Source organism: Elgaria multicarinata, chromosome 2 (genome assembly GCF_023053635.1).
Source record: "Elgaria multicarinata webbii isolate HBS135686 ecotype San Diego chromosome 2, rElgMul1.1.pri, whole genome shotgun sequence".
NCBI lineage: Eukaryota > Metazoa > Chordata > Lepidosauria > Squamata > Anguidae > Elgaria > Elgaria multicarinata.
In genome coordinates, this window is record NC_086172.1 from 76013667 (window position 1) to 76034316 (window position 20650).

The following is a 20650-nucleotide window of genomic DNA, read 5'->3' on the forward strand; positions in this document are numbered from 1 at the left end:
CTTTAAAATTCTGGCTGCTTCCGACAGAGTGGATTCACTGCCCCATGACATCGGAGCCACCAGACTCCACTGCTGGAAGGCAGCCTTTCGCTTTTGCAGCAGAAGCTTCAATGAGTAGTTGGGCCAAGACAATCTCTTCGGGGCTCTGATGGAACCAGGGACCATATTTAGTTGAGTTGCACTTGTTTGTTTTCTTCGAAACCATTTTCTTTCTCCGTCCCGGGTTTTCCCAACGGGGGTTGCTATGATAAGCAGGTGTTCTCAACCATTCACCTTTTACTTTCAGTTTCAGATCAGTGGCCTTACAGCGCCAAATAGAATGGTTTTCGCATAATTTCCTGCAAGATTTAAAAGAGAGAGAGCGCGAGAGAGAGAACTCTCTCTCTCTCTTCTGACCGGCAGTTACCCCTCCCAAGCGTCTGAGGACATCCGAGCAGCGCCCGCCCCTTTCTTTCCCCCTCTGTGCCTGGGGCCAGCTCCACCCCAGCTCAGCAGGGAGCTGCCTTTTCCCTTCTCCTCCGCCTGCCGATCAATCCAGCTGGGCGATGGTGAAGTTGGGCCGCTTGACTGCGAGGCTGGGGCGCTGCCTGGGGTCGCAGCCCTCCGGGCCGGGCCCCGCTCTCCTTTGGAGGGGCACCTCCGGCGCGGCGCAGGCGGCGTCGGCCTCCCGCGGGAAGGAGGGGTTGAAGCGGCCGGAGGAGTTGCCGGGGCCGGGGCTGCTGAAGTCCATCTACTGGCTCTTCTTGAGGGGCTACTTGCTGCACACGCACCGGCTGCAGGTGGGACCGGGACCTGGCGAGGTCGGGGTCGGGGTCGGGGTCGGGGTGGGGGGGCATGGGGAGGAGGCAGCCGGACCGGGGAGGGGGAGGGTAGCGCTTTGGTGATCTCACCCCGCGTCGCCGGGCTCGGCACAGGTATGAAGAAGAAGCCAGGCGCATCACCCCGGGCGTTTGGAGATAACTACTGGTCAAGCCAGAAAAGTGGCACCTTGCCCTGCCGGGCTCTGCGCGGCCATTAGAACAAGATGGAAACCTGCTGGCGTCAGTGAGTGCTTAAGATCACTGAGTCGGTGTATTTTGCCATAGGTGGCCAGGCGTAGGTAATTTAATGCCCTCCAGTTGTTTTGGACTGTACTGCCCATAATCCCTGCCCATTTGCCATGTTGGATGGGGCTGGTGGAAGTTGCAGACCGAACCCCTGCAGGGGGATCAGTGTGTCCCTACCCCTTGCTTTAGATCAGGAAAGTTATCCTGCCGTCTGAAAACCTAGATGCAGCGAGGGGAAGACAACTCTGCACATGCTCAGATGCAATCAAACTTCAATTTTACCTCACATGTTGTAGGCTAAACCTCTGCACTGCAGGGTTAACGGTGCTGATCCATCATGGGTCGGATGAAGTCCTTTCTGGAATCAGCGTTGTAGCGCACAGGGCTGGAGACGTATGGGACTAATTTCATAACATGGGCGGCTAAGCAGAAAGTGAAGCAGAGGAGAAGCGGGCAAGCAGCAGTGGGAGATGGAGATCCTTCTCCTTGAAGTTGTTCACCACATAAGCTACGGTTCCAGACAGGAGTTTGTGGGCAAGGAGATCCAAGTTCCTGGGCCAGTTGCAGAACCATGAGATAAAACTTTGAGCTGTAAGTGAGGGTCATTGAAAGGTCCATCACAGGGGGGACAGGACACACACACACACTTCCTACCTTCCTGTTTTCGTTCCTCGGTTACTTCCGCTTTTCAAAAGAGGAAGTACACAAGGAGTATGAGGCCCACTGAGTCTGCTGCTCTAGTGGCGCTGCTTCTCCTGCACACAGCACGTGAGAGCAGCAATCCTGAGTTTTAAAAAACATCGGACTTAAGGAGGGGGTTTTTTTTGTCATGCAAGGAAAGCCAGAAAGGGCGGAAGGCACACGGGAGGCAGATGACATCATGTGAGGGACCTGAGCAAACTCCGTGAGTGCCCAGTAACGAGCGTGCAATAAAATGCTCGTAGGATAGAGCTTTGAGTGTCTTTCCCCATCTGGAGATAATTTGATGGCTTTTCTCAGAGTAATAGTCTTCCCTGGGCTATGGTGTGTGTGTGGTACTGATTCCCACCCTTATGAATTTGTATCTGATCTTGTCCAGCATCCACAAATAAGTCTGTTTAAATCCATAATGCCACAACAGTACACAGCAAAAGGCCGGCTTCTCTACAAATAACAATAAGTAATAGCTGAATATGAAGTGAGAGGAGCTAAAGAAAACTTGAGGATTGGAGTACTGCTCTGCACAGGCCACCAGTAGCATCAGTGGCCGGGGTCATGGACGGCATGGTACTTCCGAAGGACCTTGGCACTGTGATCTCCAAGCCGCTATTATCCCATTCGGGTCTCAAACAGATAGGCAACCTGTGGCCCTAACGCTGCATGCAGCCCTTGGCCTAATTTCAAAACCCCTCTACAGGCAAGTAATTCAGACTTCTGGCAAAAGCGATCTGTCCCTCCCAAGGCAGTTTGCTGGGCAAGAGGAGGGAGAGAGAGGAAAAAGAGGGGAGGGGAGAGAGAGAGAGAGAACCGGGTGGGATGTCCCTGCCCACTTTTGGCTCTGACTCCACACACACACTCATTCCACTGGCATGCAACCCCACTCCACCCACCCCGCAGATTGGCTGCCAGAGAATGCAGCCCTCCACGGAAGAAAGCTGTGATTGGCTGGCTGGGCTTTGATCTGCGGCAAGGCGTAAATTTTAAAATCATGAAAGGGGGCTAATTATTGGGTTTCCTCTACAAGGCGGGGAATGCTGGCTGCTCAGGGATTGTTGCTTGATCAGAACAGGAAACCGCACTTGAGAATGAACCTTGGGCCATTCCAGTGACCACCTGACCAGGCCCCAAGAGTTCAGCGAAACAGTTAACTCTCAAGTGCATGAAGAGAGATGATGCTTTTAGATACAAATTGTTGCTATTATTATTATTATTTATTTATATAGCACCATCAGTGTACATGGTGCTGTACAGAGTAAAACAGTAAATAGCAAGACCCTGCCGCATAGGCTTACAATCTGGGAGATTAGCTGAACAGTTCAAAGGGGGGAGGGGAGGGGGAGGAGGAGCTTTATAGTACAACAGGAGCTAAGCCATATTGTGCTAAATACATAGGTGTGCACAGCACATTTCATTAGGGTGTGCATCCGAAGATTTTTTTTAAAGGCGAACATTTATTGAACACTCAGTCATAAAGGACATAACTTTTATTCATTTATTTAGTAAACACCGTAGACACTGATGCCTACTCCACGTTCAGCTTGTCTGACCATGGGAAGGCTATTGCAGGTGGGCGGGTGGGAATGAGGAAAACCTCCTCACGCCCCAGCATTGGTGGGGCTTTGTGGTGATACTGGCTGAAGGTGGAGCTTATGAGATGATAGAGGCTTTGGGGGCCCTCCTACTGGCCTCTTTGAAGGGCAGCTCCTGGCAGAGAAGCTCCCAGCAGAGTGATTCCAAGAAAGCAATGGTGCTTTCTTGGAGGCAACGGTTCTTTGGCGTGGTGGCTGAGCAGCTGGAGGGTAGCTGGAGGGCTGTTCCCACTGCATCTAGATGCCCCTCTGGATCCCCTGCTCAATTGCATCCTCAATTGGGCATTTACTGCTTGCGATATTACGGTGTGCCTGGACACACCCCTTGCGCACACCTATGGCTAAATACAGAACTAGTTGGGTTCACTAGTGTAGGAAGGTGACCCTGCTAGAGAGATCATCTTTTATACTCCTTTCGAAATGAGGTGGCAAAAGTTTTGCCAAGATGTAAACGGGGGGGGTGGGTGATTGAAAGAGGGAGTTTGGATATTCTCAGAGGGGCTTTACTCTCCCAAAATTGACAAGGCTTTGAATTGATGGGCTTGCCCAAAGGTATGGCTATGTGTGCACTGACAAGCTCCATTGCTGTTTGGATCCCTGGGTTGTCCTGAGAACTCAAGTCAACCGTACACCTATTGGGATATAAGGAACAAAATGTTTTGTTCTGCTTTCTTACAAAATACTCCTTGCGAAAGTTGCCAGTTTCTTAGTAAACAAGAATCTAATAGCGTCATGTGTGCTGCTGCATGTGAGTTGTTCTGAAAACCAGGCCAAAGGAACTCTAATTGCTGAGATTAACTGGCTTGTAGCTCCATAAACAATAGCTGACTAACAAAGCAACCCTATGCATGCTTACTTGGAAGTAAGTCTCACTGTGTTCAGCAGGGCTTACTCCCAGGTAAATGTGTGTAGGATTACAGTCTCAAGCAGCAATAAAAAACACACAGTGATGCTCTCCTTAGATTTTAATAACAATAAATATATGTAAAAGCCACTCTCCAACATCCATCACATCTTACCACATTGGGATCCAACATGGTGTTCTCTGGTTTTAGACTACAACTTCCTTAGTCCCTTACCATTGGCCATGCTGGCTGAGGCTGATGGGAGAGCACCAGTTGTCTAATCCTGCACTACCATGACTACGCAGAAATCAAGCTGAGGCTATGGAGAAAGGAGCACACTCAATATTTAGAGATTTCTGTTAATTTTTATGGTACAAAGTAAAATGCCCTGCAGCAGAAATGACTATTTATTATCTTTAATTGCATTCATATCCTGGCTTACCTCCAAGGAGCTCAAGGCAGAGTACATAATTCTCCCATCACCTCTCATAACAACACCCAATTCGCTTTGGACGAAGTCCTGCTGCTTCTCAGAGAAGAGAACTTTGAGACCTGTGACACAACTTCACTGCTACATGTGCTACTCAAAGATCATGAAGTATTTCTATATTGCCCCATCTCTCTTGTACCCAGGCATCACCTGGATTTCCACATTAACCAGTACAGATGGGTATCGAAAAGTTCAAACTTCCAACACAGATGTCAAAACCAACCATCTACACTCAAAGGGCAGGTCTGCAATCATGCTAAGCCACCCTGTGAATAAGCTACCGGACAATGCAGCAACCCAGGTCAAAGGGTATTACCAGCTGAAGGACTCCAATGGATCAGGAAAAGACTCACTAGATGGTTTTATGAAGAAAATGTCCTGCTTGGTGGAGCCCAGGGATTCTGTAGTCGGATGTTACTCATTATCTAGGACAGGGTGGACAATGTGTGGCACTCCAGATGTTGCTCGACTGCAACTCCCATCACCCTTGGCTCGCAAAGCCAATGGAGAAGGCTTATGAGAACTGCAGCCCAACTGGAGCTGGAGAGCGACACATTCCCCATCCCTACTCCAGACCAAGATCAATTGGGTGCCTTAAGCAAGTTGTCATCACCTCTTGGTCTCGTTGATCTGTTGCTATGCTAAAATGCCACTGAACTCCTTAGAAGAAGTGTATAAAAAAATATAATGGGCAACATCTTGATCTAGGGAATTAAAAGTTGTACCCTCCTCCCAGCCATGGAAAACTGAAATCTTCCAGCAAGACTTCTGTGGGTACCATGAAAGAGGTTTTTGAAGACATGGAAAACCAGTTCACGTAATACAAAGAGCCAATGAATGTATACAAATATTTGCACAGCAATAGGACTTTGGGTAATGCAGACAATTCCATGCCTGTTGATCCTTGGCCTAGACCAACATTCATGAGTTTGTGAAGTTTATAATCCCATGGAATTATTAAAGCCTGAAGCATGGGCCTACAAGAAAGTTGTTAAAGAAGTGATTTAAATTGTTATCTGCACAGAAAAGTTAAATGAAAAGATTCTTCTCTGGGCAACTTATATTTATAAAAGTGGGAGGGGAAATGTATACATTTCTGGAAGGGATTATGGCTCTCAGTAAGGACATTTTGCCTCAGAGGTGGGGGAAATGTGGTTATTCAGATGCTGGACTACAATTCCCGTCATCTCTAACCATTGCCTATGCTGGTTCTGGTTGATGTAAGTTGTAGGCTCAAGAGGTCTATAAATTCAGATGATGTATTCAGAAAAATTAAACCAAGAACATCTTGACATGACCACAGCAGTAGGGATACAGGACTCCCTTTCACCATACCTTTCATCATACACAAATTTTTAAAAATTGGCAGATGAATGATACGTGCAGAAGATTCTTGTAAAGATCAACTTCTCAGTGGAAGACTGCTTGGAGTTTTGTTGCAACTGCAGAAAGTGGAATCATGCTGCTTTCCTGCCATCAGATGCAACAAACGCCCATCATATTCCATTTGCAATTGTACACTGGGGGGGGGGGAAGCAATTCAAGTAGTTGCATGTGTTGTGACACAATTAAATGTGGTTTTGCCAGCAGTTTCAGATTAGGACACATCTTTAGATCAAGCATGCATTTGGCAACCCACTTCTTAAAAACTTACCACATGTTTGCATGATAGTAGTGGCGCTGTTGCAACCCAATAAGTGCCAGCTCCAAGTTTTGGAGGGCCCATGGGCAAGACACCCTCCATGGGCCGCCTGCCTTAGTGAGTCTTCCTTCTCACTGCCATTGTCTCCAGCTCTTCTTGCTCCTCACTCTCTTCCTCATCAATGCCAGTGAGCAAGTAGATAGTGTCATCTCCTGCTGCTTCTTTTCACTGCCACTGTTGTCTGAGCCAGAACAAAAACAAGGAGGTGCAATGGTGAAGCAGGCTCCCGGGGGCTTTTGTCAGTGGGCCCTTGCTGGGATGTGGACCCTCATCAGGTGACCCTTTGCACTGGCCCTGAACTCAAGATTGACTGCAACCCAGTAATGGATCCCTACCTACCACTTGAACACCAATGGTCTACATCAGGCATGAGCCCTCCAGATATTGTTGGACTCCAGCTCCCATAATCCCTAATCATGTTTGTTGGAGCTGATGGGAATTGGAGCTCAAAAACATCTGGAGGACCACAGAGCTTACCCACCTCTGATATACGCTGATCAGCATCAGCTCTTCATAGTTTCAGGCAGGATTTTTTCCAACTTTATCTGGAGATGTCAGGATTTGAATCTGGGACCTTTCTTGCATGCTACAGGCCTTATTCCCTCCCTTCTCCCACAACTTGGTGTTCCTAGTTCATGTACATGTTTTGATTTGCCATTGACTTCCTTGATTTTGACTGAATAATCTTTTATTTACAGTCAAAACAAATATCACAAAATCTCAGTACATCAAATTTAAAATTAAGCAGGTAGTGGAAACTAAATGGAGCAAAACACGGATCGGCATATGATTGTTTTGGGGTGGTTGTTTTGTTTTTGTTTGCTCTGAAATTACCATTTATATTTTTGTTGTTGCTATCTTACAGTGTTACAGATCCTACGCTGATTTGGTTTTGTTATTAAATTGAATTTGAAAATTGAAAAATGAAAACAAAACCTCAATGCTTGGTATATTTTCAGAATGTTTAATAAAAACTACTATTTTTCAGAAAATCCGTTATTATACTGGTGCACCATCATAATGCCACATTGCAACCCTTATCGCAGGGTGTTACAAACAAAACTCAGTTAAACAACAGCATTAAATTGCTTCTGATCGTCTTTTAAATTTCATCTTCTCCAAAATCACTCCATAGACTATATTTCTTGCCTTCAAAACCACTCATAAAACGAAACATTAATCATCTTTTCTGGAAGTATTCGTCCTAGCATTGCATTCCTGGAACTTCAAGGCAGAATTCAAAGTATTGTTTTAATTGATAATGATTGCTGATTTTAATTAATCTGCCATTTCCTTAGAATTTTTCTTAAAACTCTTCAGTCAGTCAGGCCAGAAATTTCAAACTTGTGGATAAATAGAAGTCTAGAGGCATTTTGGAGCAGAAGTTGGCTATATTTCATGTGTGCTGAGTCCAAATTTATTGTATGCCAGGTTATGTTTTCAATTAATTCAGCTGGAAAAGTCTTTAAAAAAAAAAAAAAGTAAAAATGGAAGCATAGTTTTCCTGAGAATGAAGTGATGTGATCACCCTTGGGTTTATGACATGGTTTGACATTAACCTATCCAGCATTTGGATCAAATTATTCTACTGAGGAACAAAGGCACATGTACACAAACACTGGCCCCATTCAGACAACACGCTAAACCATGCTGCTTAACTACAAAATGGTTAACAGAATGCATTAACCTTAACACTGTTGATTCCTGGGAATGGAGAAATGTCATGGCTAGCCCTACTGACCTTGTCTCTTTCAGGTCATTTCCAAGAAGCTGTATGGCCCCATTTGGAAATCCTGGTTTGGCTCTCAAATTAATATTAACATTGGCAGTCCTGAAATCTTAGAGGAGCTGTTGCGGCAGGAAGGGAAGTATCCCATCCGGAGTGACATGGCCCTCTGGAAGGAACACCGGGACAAGCGGCACCTGCCCTATGGCCCCTTCACGGAGTGAGTACAAATTAGCCCAACCTATCCCATACCAGGCTGCCACTACGTTAGTAATATCCAGGCATGTATGCAGAAAAACAAGGAGAGGTACAGACCTTACATCAGGGATGGGGAACATGTGGCCCTCCAGATGTTGAACTGCAAATCCCATCATCCTTCACCATTAGCTATGCTGGCTAAGGCTGATAGGACTTGCAGTCCAACAACATCTGGAGAGCCACATGTTCCCTGTTATGAACTTTTCTAGGCTGCCTTCCATTGCAACTATTTCCAGAGCAAAAACAACAAAGAGTCTTGTGGCATTTTTAAGACTATTAAATTTATTCTGGCATAAGCTTTAAGGTGCCACAAGCCTCTTTGGTTATTGTTGTTTTATGAAGGCTGGCATATGTGCCTAAAGGGCTGTCTAGTCTGTATTTAACAGAAACAAAAGAATCCTGTGCCCCCCCCCCCACAAAAAGCAAGATTCTGCAACCTGCTTACATGAAGCAAAATTGGTTATTTTGCATAAGTTAGCGTGCTTCTGGCAGTAGCAAAGAGCTACTAAAGGCATCTGGGACTGTTGCTCAGCCCATTTTCCTGAAGTTTCACAAAGCATTGCATACTTGCAATGCTATCTTCTCTCATATTGAAAATTTGGATCTGGAGATCCTGGATCCAGCTTTTAGAGATTACAAATGTAAGCTTTAGTAGTTGTATTAAATTTTGATTTTATTTTAAAATAGGTTACTTTTGAAGAGAATTGCTGCCATTTTTATTTTTATTTTAAAAAAATCAAATCAAATTATTTTGATGTCCTGTCCCGTAGTGAACCAAGTTAGAGATTCTGAGAGCATCCTAGAAGAAGGCAGGTACCTTTTCCTTTTGGGATTTCACTCTAGGCAACCAGGTTCATAGAAAATAGAGAGAAAACTATGCAAAATTAGGTCAAGAGTTTAATCAGTTTATTTAAGCTCATGAACATTATACATTTAGCAGTAATCAAAGCACTCCCAATGCAAATAATACCTCTCCTTTGGAGATCCTGTGCTGCCCCTCTTGGTTAGACAGGTGGTCAGTCCTTTTACCCCAGTAGCAGATAATGAAGATGGATCAGGCCATCTCAGACACCTGCTCTTCAGTTTCAGAGTGATGGAGAGAGCATTCAGCCAAGTGCCCATACCTGGGCTTTAAGGATGATGAATGCCCTCTGGGTTTATGTGCTTCCCTGCAGGAAAATGTCCATTTCCAGGGTCACTCTGACTTGGCCATTCTGCTGAGACCATGTTCCCAGATCTTGGGGTACTTCCAGATCTTTTATGATGCCAGCACTTTTCTAGAGATGTTGGAAAAATCCAAAGCAGATTCAAATGAGGCTGGATTTCTCTAAAAGCTCCATCCAACTAGTGTTTTATTGCACGCTCGATACTGGCACTCACGGAGTCTGCTCAGGTCCCTCACATGATGTCGTCTGCCTCCCGCACGCCTTCTGGCCTTCCTTGCGTGACAAAAAAAAACCCTGGTTAAGTACGATGTTTTTTTTAAACTCGGAATTGCTGCTCTCTCCTGCTGTGTGCAGAAGAAGCAGCGGCATTAGAACAGCAGACTCAATGGGCCTCGTGCTTTTTGAAAAGAGGAAGTAACTGAGGAAGGAAAACATGGGCAGAGAAGCGATGGTAAGGAGCGTGTTAACCCCTGGTGTGATGGAGCTCTAAATCTGACCTGCAGATTTTACAGCAGACTGGCTTTTTCCTAGTCACATGGATTCCACGGATACTGCTGAAAGCAGTACTTTCAGATAAGATATGGTGATATTTTTGCTATTTTGGCCCCTCCCCCTGTGCCTTTACCCCAACTCCCAAGAGCTTCTCCAAAATGGAATTTGGCCCTTGAGTTAAAACATACCCCTGTCTCAGGTGACCATAAGGAAAGGAGGACAGGACTCTATCTTTAATAGTTCTGGAGAAAAGGGAATTTCAGCAGGTGTCATTTGTATGCATGCTGCACCTGGTGAAATTCTGTCTTCAACACAACAGTTTAAGCTGCAGGAGCCCTGTCCTCTTTTGTATCTTGTCAAGAGGGCAAGGCTCTTGCAGCTTTAACTGTTATGGTGAAGAGGGAATTTCACCAGGTGCTGCATGCATACATATGACCCCTGCTGAAATTCCTTTTTCTATACAACTGATAAAGATACAGGAGACCTGTCCTCTTTTCCATATGGTCACCCTAAGGGCCAGTGCCTTGAGGTTTGGACCAGTGCCTCAATGGCTCTCCCATTCCCTGCAGATAAGGGCTGTCTGAACATGCCCTATGTCAGAAGCAGGCAATCTGGTTTCCCCCAGATGTTTTGGACCACAACACCCATAAACTCCAGCCACCATAATCAGGGATTATGGTAGTTGTAGTCTGACAACATCTCAAGGGCACCAGATTACCTACCCTTGGCCTCTGGGGAAGGCGGAAGATCTAGGCTCATTTGAGAGTATTGGGGGGGGGGGTTCCCAGGGCAGAACTAAGAGTGGATATTGGCAGACAGGGACGCGGCTGACTGGCTCCCTGCCTGGATTCCAAGGGACATTTGGGTTTCTTACACATGTGTCCCCCCTCTCTCTCATTCCCAGGGATGGGGAGCGCTGGCACCGCCTGCGGCAGGTGCTGAACAAGAGGATGCTCAAACCTTCGGAGGCCGTGTTGTATGCAGATGCTATCAATGAGGTGGTGTCTGACCTGATGGTGCATCTGGAGAATGAGAGGAAAAAGAGCCCTTCGGGAGTAATGATCCAAGATATGGCCAGTGTATTATACCGATTCGCCTTGGAAGGTGTGTGGCCAGTTATCTTGTAGGACAGCACGTTTTCCTTTCCGTGATCGTTCTACTGCTCTCGTGGTAGGCGAGGGGCATCTGCTTTGCGTGCAGAAGGTCCCAGCTTCAATCCCTGGCATCTCCAGGCAGGGCTGGGAAGGGCTCTTGTCTGAAACCCTGGAGTGCCCCTGCCAGTCATTACCAATAGTACTGGGCTAGATGGACCAACAGTCTCCGTATAAGGCAGCTTCTTACATTTCCTTGGTGTGGCTGATGCATAGGTGAAGGATGAGCTCTTCAAATGTCAGGAAGGTGCAGGCACAACCCCAGGCATGTCAACGAAATCTTGAGATTATAGGCCAAAGTAGGTATGAAGTCAGATGCACGTTCCTTCTCTTAAGGGGGTTGTCACACTGGGAGGAACAGAGGAAGCTGCATTATACTGAGTCAGACACTTGGTCCCTATAACTCAGTATTGTTGCCACTGACCCGTAGTGGTGCTCCAGGGTGCCTACCTGGAGAAGCCAGGGATTGAACCTAGGATTTCTGCATGCAAAGCAGGTGCTCTACCACTGAGCTCCAGCCTTTCCCTCAAAATCCCCAGGGGACGAAAAGCTTAACTTCTCCTCCTGCCTGCTGTGACTCTGTTTAATTGTTATTCCCCCGACCCTGGGCAGCTAATTTTATCTCCATTTTTTTAAAAATGCAAAAAACTCCAAGTCATATGCAAGGATGATCATGTCTAGTTTGGCCCTGAGGCTCCAGCCTCTCTTTGGAGGTGGAAGAAGGAAGCCAAGAACCGCATTGTTATTGCATCATTGCAGCATCATGGCTACAAGGAGCTAGTGATAATAACACTCATTTTCAGGAAGGTGCAGGGGATTTAAATTACAGCTGATCAGCTTCATTGATGCCAGTGGAACTCATCACAGGCAACTGATCAATTTAAGAAGGGTTTCCATTTTTGGGTTAATGAACTTGAATTGGGATGTGTGCACAATGTGTGTGCATATTTAAATATAGATATGAAAACTTTTAAAAAATCTGCCTTCTGTTTCAGAGTGGAGAGTAATGGGATGGGATAACTTTTTTCTAAAATGCAGAATGTGTTGAAATATTCAAAATGGCCGGCCCAGTTTCCTCCTTTCTTTGTGCCCAAGTCTCAGCAACTCCTCCTCTCAGCCTTCATTCTCTACATCCCGTGTTTTGATTATGGCCCATTTTCACTTCACTGCAGCTTTCTTTCCTTCTGGCTGCTGCCATTTTATATAGCAAGGCGGGACGGGGATGGGGTGGATTTCCTCCAAACCTTTCAGCTTTGCTTTTCACCTCCAGGCATCTCATACATCCTCTTTGAGACCCGCATTGGCTGCCTGGAGAAGCAGATCCCTGCTGAGACGCAGCACTTTATCGACGCTATTGGCTTCATGCTGAAGAACTCTATTTTTGTCACCATCCTACCCAAGTGGACCCGGGATGTGCTGCCGTATTGGAACCGTTACCTGCAGGGCTGGGACACTATCTTTGCCTTCGGTATGTGAAAGGTGGGGATCCGGGATAACTCTTAATCTAGAGTCAGATTAGTTCAGCATCTTTTGGGATCTATCCCTCCCCTTTGGGAGAGTGTGAGGATGTGTAATAACCCTAAGCTTCCTGCCATATCCAAAATGGCAGGAAGCAAAGAAGTCAATGTGGAGCAGTAGATACCCAGCTTAGGTTTTTTTCTCCATTTGAAATTTTACCAAATATATGTAAGAGTGGGGTTATTAGAGTTTGTTGGCATAGCATAGAAAAAGAAGCTTTGGGGGGCATAGGATGGGTTTAAATGGGTGTACAAGTGATAGCATTTTAATTTTAAGGGGCAAGTAGGCATACACACCTAGAACACTGTATCAAGGTTCAGATGCTTTAGTTTGAATAAGGCCTGATGGGAAATGATTTGGAAATATGATTTGATATTGCTCAAAGACATTACTCATAAGAACTTGCAATTTTTCAAGTCACCTGAAAAATCCCCTTACACCAGCCCTTGTGGTGGGCGCTGCCATGAAAGGCCTAGCATTGTGTTCCCATGGTAACATATACTCTTTCACTGCTCTAGGGAAAAATCTGATTGATCAGAAGATGGTGGATTTAGAGAAACGTCTGGAACAGGGTGAGGAGGTCTCAGGCTACCTAACCTACCTACTGTCCAGCGGACGGATTAGCCGTAAAGAGATTTATGGCAGCATAGCGGAGCTGCTCCTGGCTGGTGTAGACACGGTAGGACATTGTCTTCTTAGCCTTCCAATTTGGGCATCCACGCCAAAATGCAGACAGACAGAGAAAACCTGAGGTCATCCCGTGAAGCTGATCGGTGGGAGATTCAGGACAGATAAAAGGAAGTACTTCTTCCCATAGTGCATCATCAAACTATGGAATTTCCTACCACAAGATGTAGTGATGGCCACCAATTTGGATGGCTTTAAAAGGGGGTTAGATAAACTCCTGGACAGAAAGCTATCAACGGCTACTAGTTCTGATGGCATGACTCTTCTTATGTTCTAAATGCTCCCTGCTGGCCCTGACTAATGCCATTCGTGTTAGAGAGCACATTGTTGCCAGCTGATCAACATAGCATTCCCCAGATTGATGTTTGAATGCCCTTTAAATTATCCCATCCTTGATATGTGCTAGAAGCTAAAGAGGACTATTTTGGAGCAACAGTACATAGGAAGATGCCTTATTTGCAGGAAGATTATTTATCCATTTAGTCCATTGTTCTTCTGTGACAACAGGTCTTTCCTGAAGATAGGACTTTCTTAAACGAAAGGAGATGCCTCGGATTCAACCAGGGACATTCTGCCTCCAAATCATGTGCCGTACCACCGAGCTATGCTCCTTCTCCCAAATATTCAGACAGACCCAATGTCTACAGTCATTGGCCAGTCCTGGATGGTTCATCGCTTTTCATTATCATTAGTTAAGGACAGAGAGTAGGTAGAGTCCCCGGCTATTCATTCCATACTTCCGACAGCTTATGCCAGGGGTTGGCAACCCCCAGATTCTTTGGGCTGCAACTCCCATAAGCCCCAGTCAGCATGTCTAATGGTCAGGAATTATGGGAGTTGTAGTCCAACACATCTGGAGGGTACCAGCTTGCCTACACCACATTTATGCTGTTAAAGACAATTCAAAAAAGAATTTGTTTTGCCTGCCAGGCTGTAGTTGGCTCCAGTCTCCAGGTGGTTGAGCTTCTGTGTTCATTATCAACAGCAACAGCAGCAGCAGCATGTGCTTCCACCTCCAGTAATTTCCCCCAGCCTAACCCTGTCACTTGCCACCACAATGACCCATGCAAAAATCATAAAACTCAGATATCTAACTTAAAATAAGCCGTGCCGATGGACAAGACGAATGTCAAGCAAATATTTCTGAACCATTGACCCTGATCACAAAGGGTTGGATCTGGACTGAGTCATATTTATTTCAATGGGTCTACTCTAAGTATAGTCATGACTAACTAGCTCATCCCATTTATTTCAGTGGTTCTGCTCTAAGTATGACTGTGTCGAATCCAACCAAATAATTCCCATTTTCTTTGTGCTTGTTCTCTAATTCAGTGCAAAATGATTGTCTTCCTTTTATCTATTTATTTTTATTTGTATACCACCTACTATAATAAAATATCTAAGCAGTTTACCTATAAAAATCTCTATTATAAACAATTACAACTGCAGTAACTCTTCTATCTTAATATATTTAATGCTATATAATCTTTACTTTAACATTCATATATAAGTGCAGTTCCAATAAAACAGGTTTTGCTTTTTTGGAATTTTACCTATTTGCAAAGAGCTAGGTAATAGAAAAGGGGAGCAAAGTGTGTATACAATGGTCTAAATGTGGGCTACAAGTTTTAATCCGTCAAAGTTTTAGTGCTGTCAAAGCTTCAATGCAAGCAAATTTTTATAAATGGGGTTGTGAATTAAGGGCATGCTTACTTAATTCTTAGGCTTTGTTAGTTTTACTGTATTGTTCCTCCTATTTATATCCCCACCATGATCAGATCAACATCAGAGGTCTTGCTCATCTCACCAACTAAAATTTGGCAGGTGGATACAAGAAACAGGGACTTCTTGGTCGTGGTACCTGTGCTGTGGAATGCCCTTCTTAAGGATGTTCACCTGGTCCCATTCTTGTACAGCTTCTCCCATGTGGCAAATATCCAGCTCTTTAGGAGGGTTATTGAACTTTCCTGCCACTGTTGCTTTTATAATTTTTATGGTTTGATACAGTTTTTGTTAGTTCTGTATTCACTTATAATTTGATTGCATTAACTGCCTTGGGGTTCCTTTAAGAGAGAAAGGTGGAAAATACATATTTTAATAAATACAAGATTTATCCTCCACTGCCTTCAATATTTCAAAAAAGGCATCCCTGCTGAGCTTTTGCTTTTATAACCTTTGCTTACATTGTTTTGATTAAATAATTAAAAAGGTGCCTGTTCAGTAAAATTATTTAACTTGATTGAACACTTTAATTTGAATTGCATATCACCTTTATTTATTTATTACATTTGTGTCCCATCTTTCCTTCAAGGCAGAGATTTGAGACTCATGAGTAAAGTTAAGCTCTGAGAGGGACATTCCCAAAGCCACCCACTTCAATTGTTGAAGCAGGAATCTGAACCTAGATTTTGGGACAGATCTGACTGTCAAAAGCTAGTCACTATATGTCAGGATCATGAGGATTCGCCATGTATTGTATGCAGAAATCAGTTTCAGGATCCTGTCTCAGGTTTGCTACCCAGAGGTACCATCTTCACCCCATCCCCTTGCTTTGCCTTTTCAGACATCCAATACCCTTTCATGGGCCATGTACCATCTGGCCAAAAACCTGGACATCCAGGAAGCCTTATACCAGGAAGTAACCAAGGTGGTACCCAACGACCAGAACCCTGATGCAAAGGATATCGCCAAGATGCCACTGCTTAAGGCAATAATCAAGGAGACTCTCAGGTAAGAAGCCGCCATGATTGTCTGAAGGAACAAAGCACATCCTGAACCTCACACGAAGAGTGTGGCTGCTCCCAGTGCCTTCTATTCACCGCTATCAGCTTGCCCAGCTTCGAGAAACCTGTTCCAGCCATTTCCATTTGTGCTTCTGTGTCTCTGCCCACCCTCCTGCTTTATCGTGCTGCACAGTGACCCCTCCACTGATATCCTTGCAGGCTTTACCCCGTGATCCCCACCAATGCCCGAATCATTGCAGAGGAGGATGTGGTTATTGGAGGATACAAGTTTCCAAAGGATGTGAGTAGAGATGCATTCCCAAACTTGCAGCTCAGGCCTCAGACATTTGTTGGTGACCTAGACTCAGTGGTCAGAAATGGATGTGATTTTTTTTAAAAAAAAAATGGGGTGGGTGGGGGTTATCAGTGGATTTGTCATATGGACAGCCCATGGTAGAAAGAGAGGCAGGCAAAACCAGCGTTAGAGATCCAGTGTGATGTAGCAGTCAGAGTATTGGACTGGGACTCAGGAGGTCAGAGTTCTAGTTCCCGCTTGGCTATGAAGCTCACTGGGTGCCTTTGGGCCTGTCACTGATTCTCAGCTTAGCCTACCCCATAAGGTTGTTGTGAGGATAAAATAGAGAGGAGGACCATGTAAGCCGCCTTGGGTTTCTTGCAAGAGCGGGGGAAAGCAGAATATAAATGTAACAATAATAATATTTGGAGAATATGAGGGTTAGGCTAGATGAGAGCAGTATGTCTGAACTGAGGAACATGAAAGGAATAATGGGAAATAATAAGCTACATTTCCGGGCACTCTTGCCACCACCCTTATTTTTGCTTAGGGGAATCTGTGGTTGAAGAGTAAAGTATTCATCACCCTCCTTGCAAATTCTGTCCCAAATGCTCTGTGCTCAGACCCTCTTTGTGTTGGCCCACTACGCTCTGTCACATGACGAGACCAGCTTCCCCGAGCCGGAGCGCTTCCTGCCGCATCGCTGGCTGCGAGATCAGAGAGACTCGGCTCCCCACCCCTTCAGCTCCATCCCCTTTGGCTATGGGGTACGTGCCTGTGTGGGGCGCCGCATTGCTGAGCTTGAGATGCATCTGGCACTTGCCAGGGTGAGTTCTTTTTATACAAACCTTTACCAACTTAGCTAGCTGAAGTCTTGAAATCACCTACTTTGAGGACCACCCACCCCCAAGCTGCAGAATGCCAGCGTGAAATTCCACCCCACCCGCCATTCTTTTTCCAGGGAATAATGGCAGGCACACGTGCTAGATCTCTACCCACAGGAATTGCGTGGATGATGCACCTACTTCTGGTGGCTCAACAAGCTGGAGACTTATTCCTTAGCATTGGACAGCTTTCCCCAACCTGGTAGACTCCAGATGCTTTTTGGACCAACTCCCATCATTCCTGGCCATTGGCCATACTGGCTGGGATTGATGGGAGTTGAAGTTCAAAACATCTGGAAGGCACCAAGTTGGAAAAGGCTGGCATAGGGGACATCCACATATGTACCAGAAAATGGAAGGTAGGGTATATGGGGGGGGGGAGTATACAGTTCTGCCCATATATAAATTTGATGCCCCCATGACATCGTGGCCTTTGTGGCACTGATCATTCTGCAGCCCCCTCACCCCCAGCTATCCCCTTTCCCCTTCATCTTGGATGCAAAACCATGCGGGCGGGCAGGAGGGCATCGTCAAATTGTGGGATTTGCTACCACAAGATCTAGTGATGGCCACCAATTTTAAAGGGGGGTTAGACAAATTCCTGGAGGAGAAGGCTATCAAGGGCTACTTGTCCTGATAGCTATATGCTACCTCCAGTGTCAGAGACAGTAAGCCTATGTACACCAGTTGCTGGGGAACATGGGTAGAAGGGTGCAGTCACACTCATATCCTGCTTGTGGGTTTCCCATGGGCAGCTAATTGGCCACTGTGTGGTCAGAGTGCTGGGCTAGATGGACCCTTGGACTGATCCAGCAGGGCTCTTCTTATGAGGTTTAAGAAGGGAGGGCAGTAGCATTTCCTGCTGCCAACCCAACCCAACCCAACCCAACCCAACCCCACCCCACCCCCCAAGTAGCTGGGCTCTTTTTCCCAGGCAGGAGGACAAAGAAACTTTTGTGGGAAAGGAAGAGAGTGGCATGTGGGAAGCAGCTACTCAAGCTTTACCTTCTGAGGAGTTGGGTGAAAGTAATTTTATGGGTCCATTGGTCACTCCTGTTTTCCCCTCCGGAGGCTAAAACGGCTTTGCCAACATGGCAGCCATATTACTGGCAAGCCAATGCTGTGCTTTAGAAAAAATGAGACAAAACAGGGCATCACAGTTGCGGGGATGCTTGGCAGTTTGGGTTGGGAGGGGGGCATGAATAGAGAGAGTCAAAGGAATTCACTCATTTCATTTCTATAAAAATCAATAGCGAAAGCTCTCTGGGCAGTTCACAAAAACTGCTAAAACATAGTATTAAAATTTTTAACACAAAAAATTGCAAAACGATTACAAGAATGAAACTTTACTCTGAGAGCATCACCAGACAAGCATTTTCTAGCACACTCGTTACTGGCCACTCACTGATTTTTGCGGGTCCTTTTCATGACGCCGTCCACCTCCTGCGCATTTCCCGCGCCTTCTGCTCATTTTTCCATGACAAAAAAAGATCTGAAAATCCAATTCTTTTGGCTCTGACAAAACTTGCCGCTGCCATCTCCCGCTGCGTGCAGCAGAAGAAACACGATAAAAACACCCACGTGGCCATTGCTTGCTTCCTCTTTCTTTCCCATGTGAAGAAAGAGGAAGCTGATCATCCCTATTGTGGGACAGAAACAGGAGGCAAAGTGACAGTAGGAAAACATGGTTTCCCCCCCCCCCATCTGATGACACTCTGAAACAGCAGTGCAGAATCTCAAGTCCAAATCCAAGCCTCCAGCTTCTCCAGGTGGCACCGCCACCTTTCCCCAATCCACTGGTCATTTGATGGCTTCCCAGATTTTATGCAACCCCCCACCCCATTCTAAAAGAGTTAGGGTTAGATACCAGCAGCAAGAGCTTTGAGCTAAAATATGCTGGCATTTTTGGCCCCGCCCTTTTTGCCTTCAGCCCCGCCCACCATTGGAATGTGACCCCTTTGGAACATAGAAAGCTGCCTTAACTGATTCAGACCATTGGTCCATCTAGCCCAGTATTGTCGTCACCGACTGGCAGCAATAGCTCTCCAGGGTTTCAGGCAGGATCCTTTCCTTGCCCTACCTGGAGAAGCCAGGGCTCAAACGTGGGACCTTCTGCATGTAAGCAGGTGTTCTACCACTGAGCTATAGACCCTCCCTAGAAGCTTCTCCAAAATGGGATTCAGACCTCAGGCTAAAAGAGGTTCAATACCCCTGTCCTAAAATAACCTTCAGCTTTTTTTCCCTGGCTTCCTTCCAGCTCATCCGGATATTCTCAATCAGGTCCGACCCGCAGTGCACGGAGGTGAAGCCCCTCGCCCGTATTGTACTTGTGCCAGACCGGCCCATTAACTTGCAGTTCCTTGACAGACGGACAGACAATGCTTTAAGAGAACCTCCAACATCATGTTGATAGATTGCAAAGACTTTGAGCCCGACTCTTGGATGTAATTGCACCCTGGCTGGTCAGCTAGGGGATCCTTCCGTACCCAGATCACCGGGAGCCTCTGACAACATTCGCAGCTTTACTGTCTTCTCCCCCGAGTCCTTGTGAGGCTGAGCATCATATTCTGCTCCCACTTCATGCCTGCAGTGTATACACGGACACGGACGTGCAGGGCCTACTGCTTAGTTGTGCCCCTTAGAACCGGTTGACTCGCTGCTTCACCTCTTTCCCATTCCTGGGCTCCCATGGCAAAGAAATTGTAGCAGTGCCGTAGTGGTGATTAAAATCCCTCCTTCCCCAACAATGTCCCGTCTCCTGCTCTCTGCTTCTTTGAAGGAGCTAGACCTCTTGGTGCATTTGCTTCTCCCATGGAATTGTACATTATTTTGAAATGACGTTAAAAATACAGAAACCCCCCCCCCAAAAAAGGACATATATAACAAAAGAGCAAGATAATTAAAGAAATAAAGAAGCTCACTGGTTATAATTCATAGTATTTCAGGAATATGGTTGCACAATAACAAGACTAAAACAGCTAAGGAGAAGTTCACTGTCTAATGAAAGTTTGCATATATACATTATACCATACATAAGGTATGTGGATGAGGATATATAATGTGTGAGAGAGTTAATCCTTGCACCAAAGCCAGTAGTATGTAGTGGCTAAAGAAGCCTTCCCCAGCATGGTGTCCTCCAGATGTTTTATGCTGCAGCTCCTATCAGCCCTAACCATTGGCTGATGGGAGTTGTAGTCCAAAACACCCAGAGGGCACCTGGTTGGGGAAAGGTAGGTTAGAGAAGGGGTAAGGAATGTGTGACCCTCCAGATGTGGTGGGACTGGAACTCCTATCCGCCCTAGCCAGCATAGTCAATAGGGAGGCATGATGGGAACGATGGTCCAACAACATCTGGAAGGCCACACATACCTCATATCTT

The 20650-nt window shown here is 45.9% G+C and overlaps 1 protein-coding gene across 1 annotated transcript; it reads left to right on the plus strand.

Annotated features, from left to right (window-relative positions):
- The first annotated feature begins 530 nt into the window (after positions 1-530).
- On the plus strand, positions 531-20191 carry LOC134392438 (sterol 26-hydroxylase, mitochondrial). Its single transcript, XM_063116773.1, has 9 exons — positions 531-779; positions 8127-8317; positions 10918-11117; positions 12435-12632; positions 13201-13361; positions 15933-16099; positions 16312-16393; positions 17011-17214; positions 19529-20191. Exons 1-9 carry the CDS (start codon positions 546-548, stop codon positions 19679-19681), a joined length of 1590 nt encoding a protein of 529 aa, XP_062972843.1. The 5' UTR covers positions 531-545; the 3' UTR covers positions 19682-20191.
- The last annotated feature ends 459 nt before the right edge of the window (positions 20192-20650 follow it).

Bases quoted from the DNA above. Each gene is read 5' to 3' on its own strand.
- LOC134392438 (XM_063116773.1), top strand. From the start codon at position 546: ATGGTGAAGTTGGGCCGCTTGACTGCGAGGCTGGGGCGCTGCCTGGGG. The intron at 11,118-12,434 runs GTGTGTGGCCAG...TTTCACCTCCAG, and splicing joins ATACCGATTCGCCTTGGAAG to GCATCTCATACATCCTCTTT. The intron at 17,215-19,528 runs GTGAGTTCTTTT...GCTTCCTTCCAG, and splicing joins TGCATCTGGCACTTGCCAGG to CTCATCCGGATATTCTCAAT.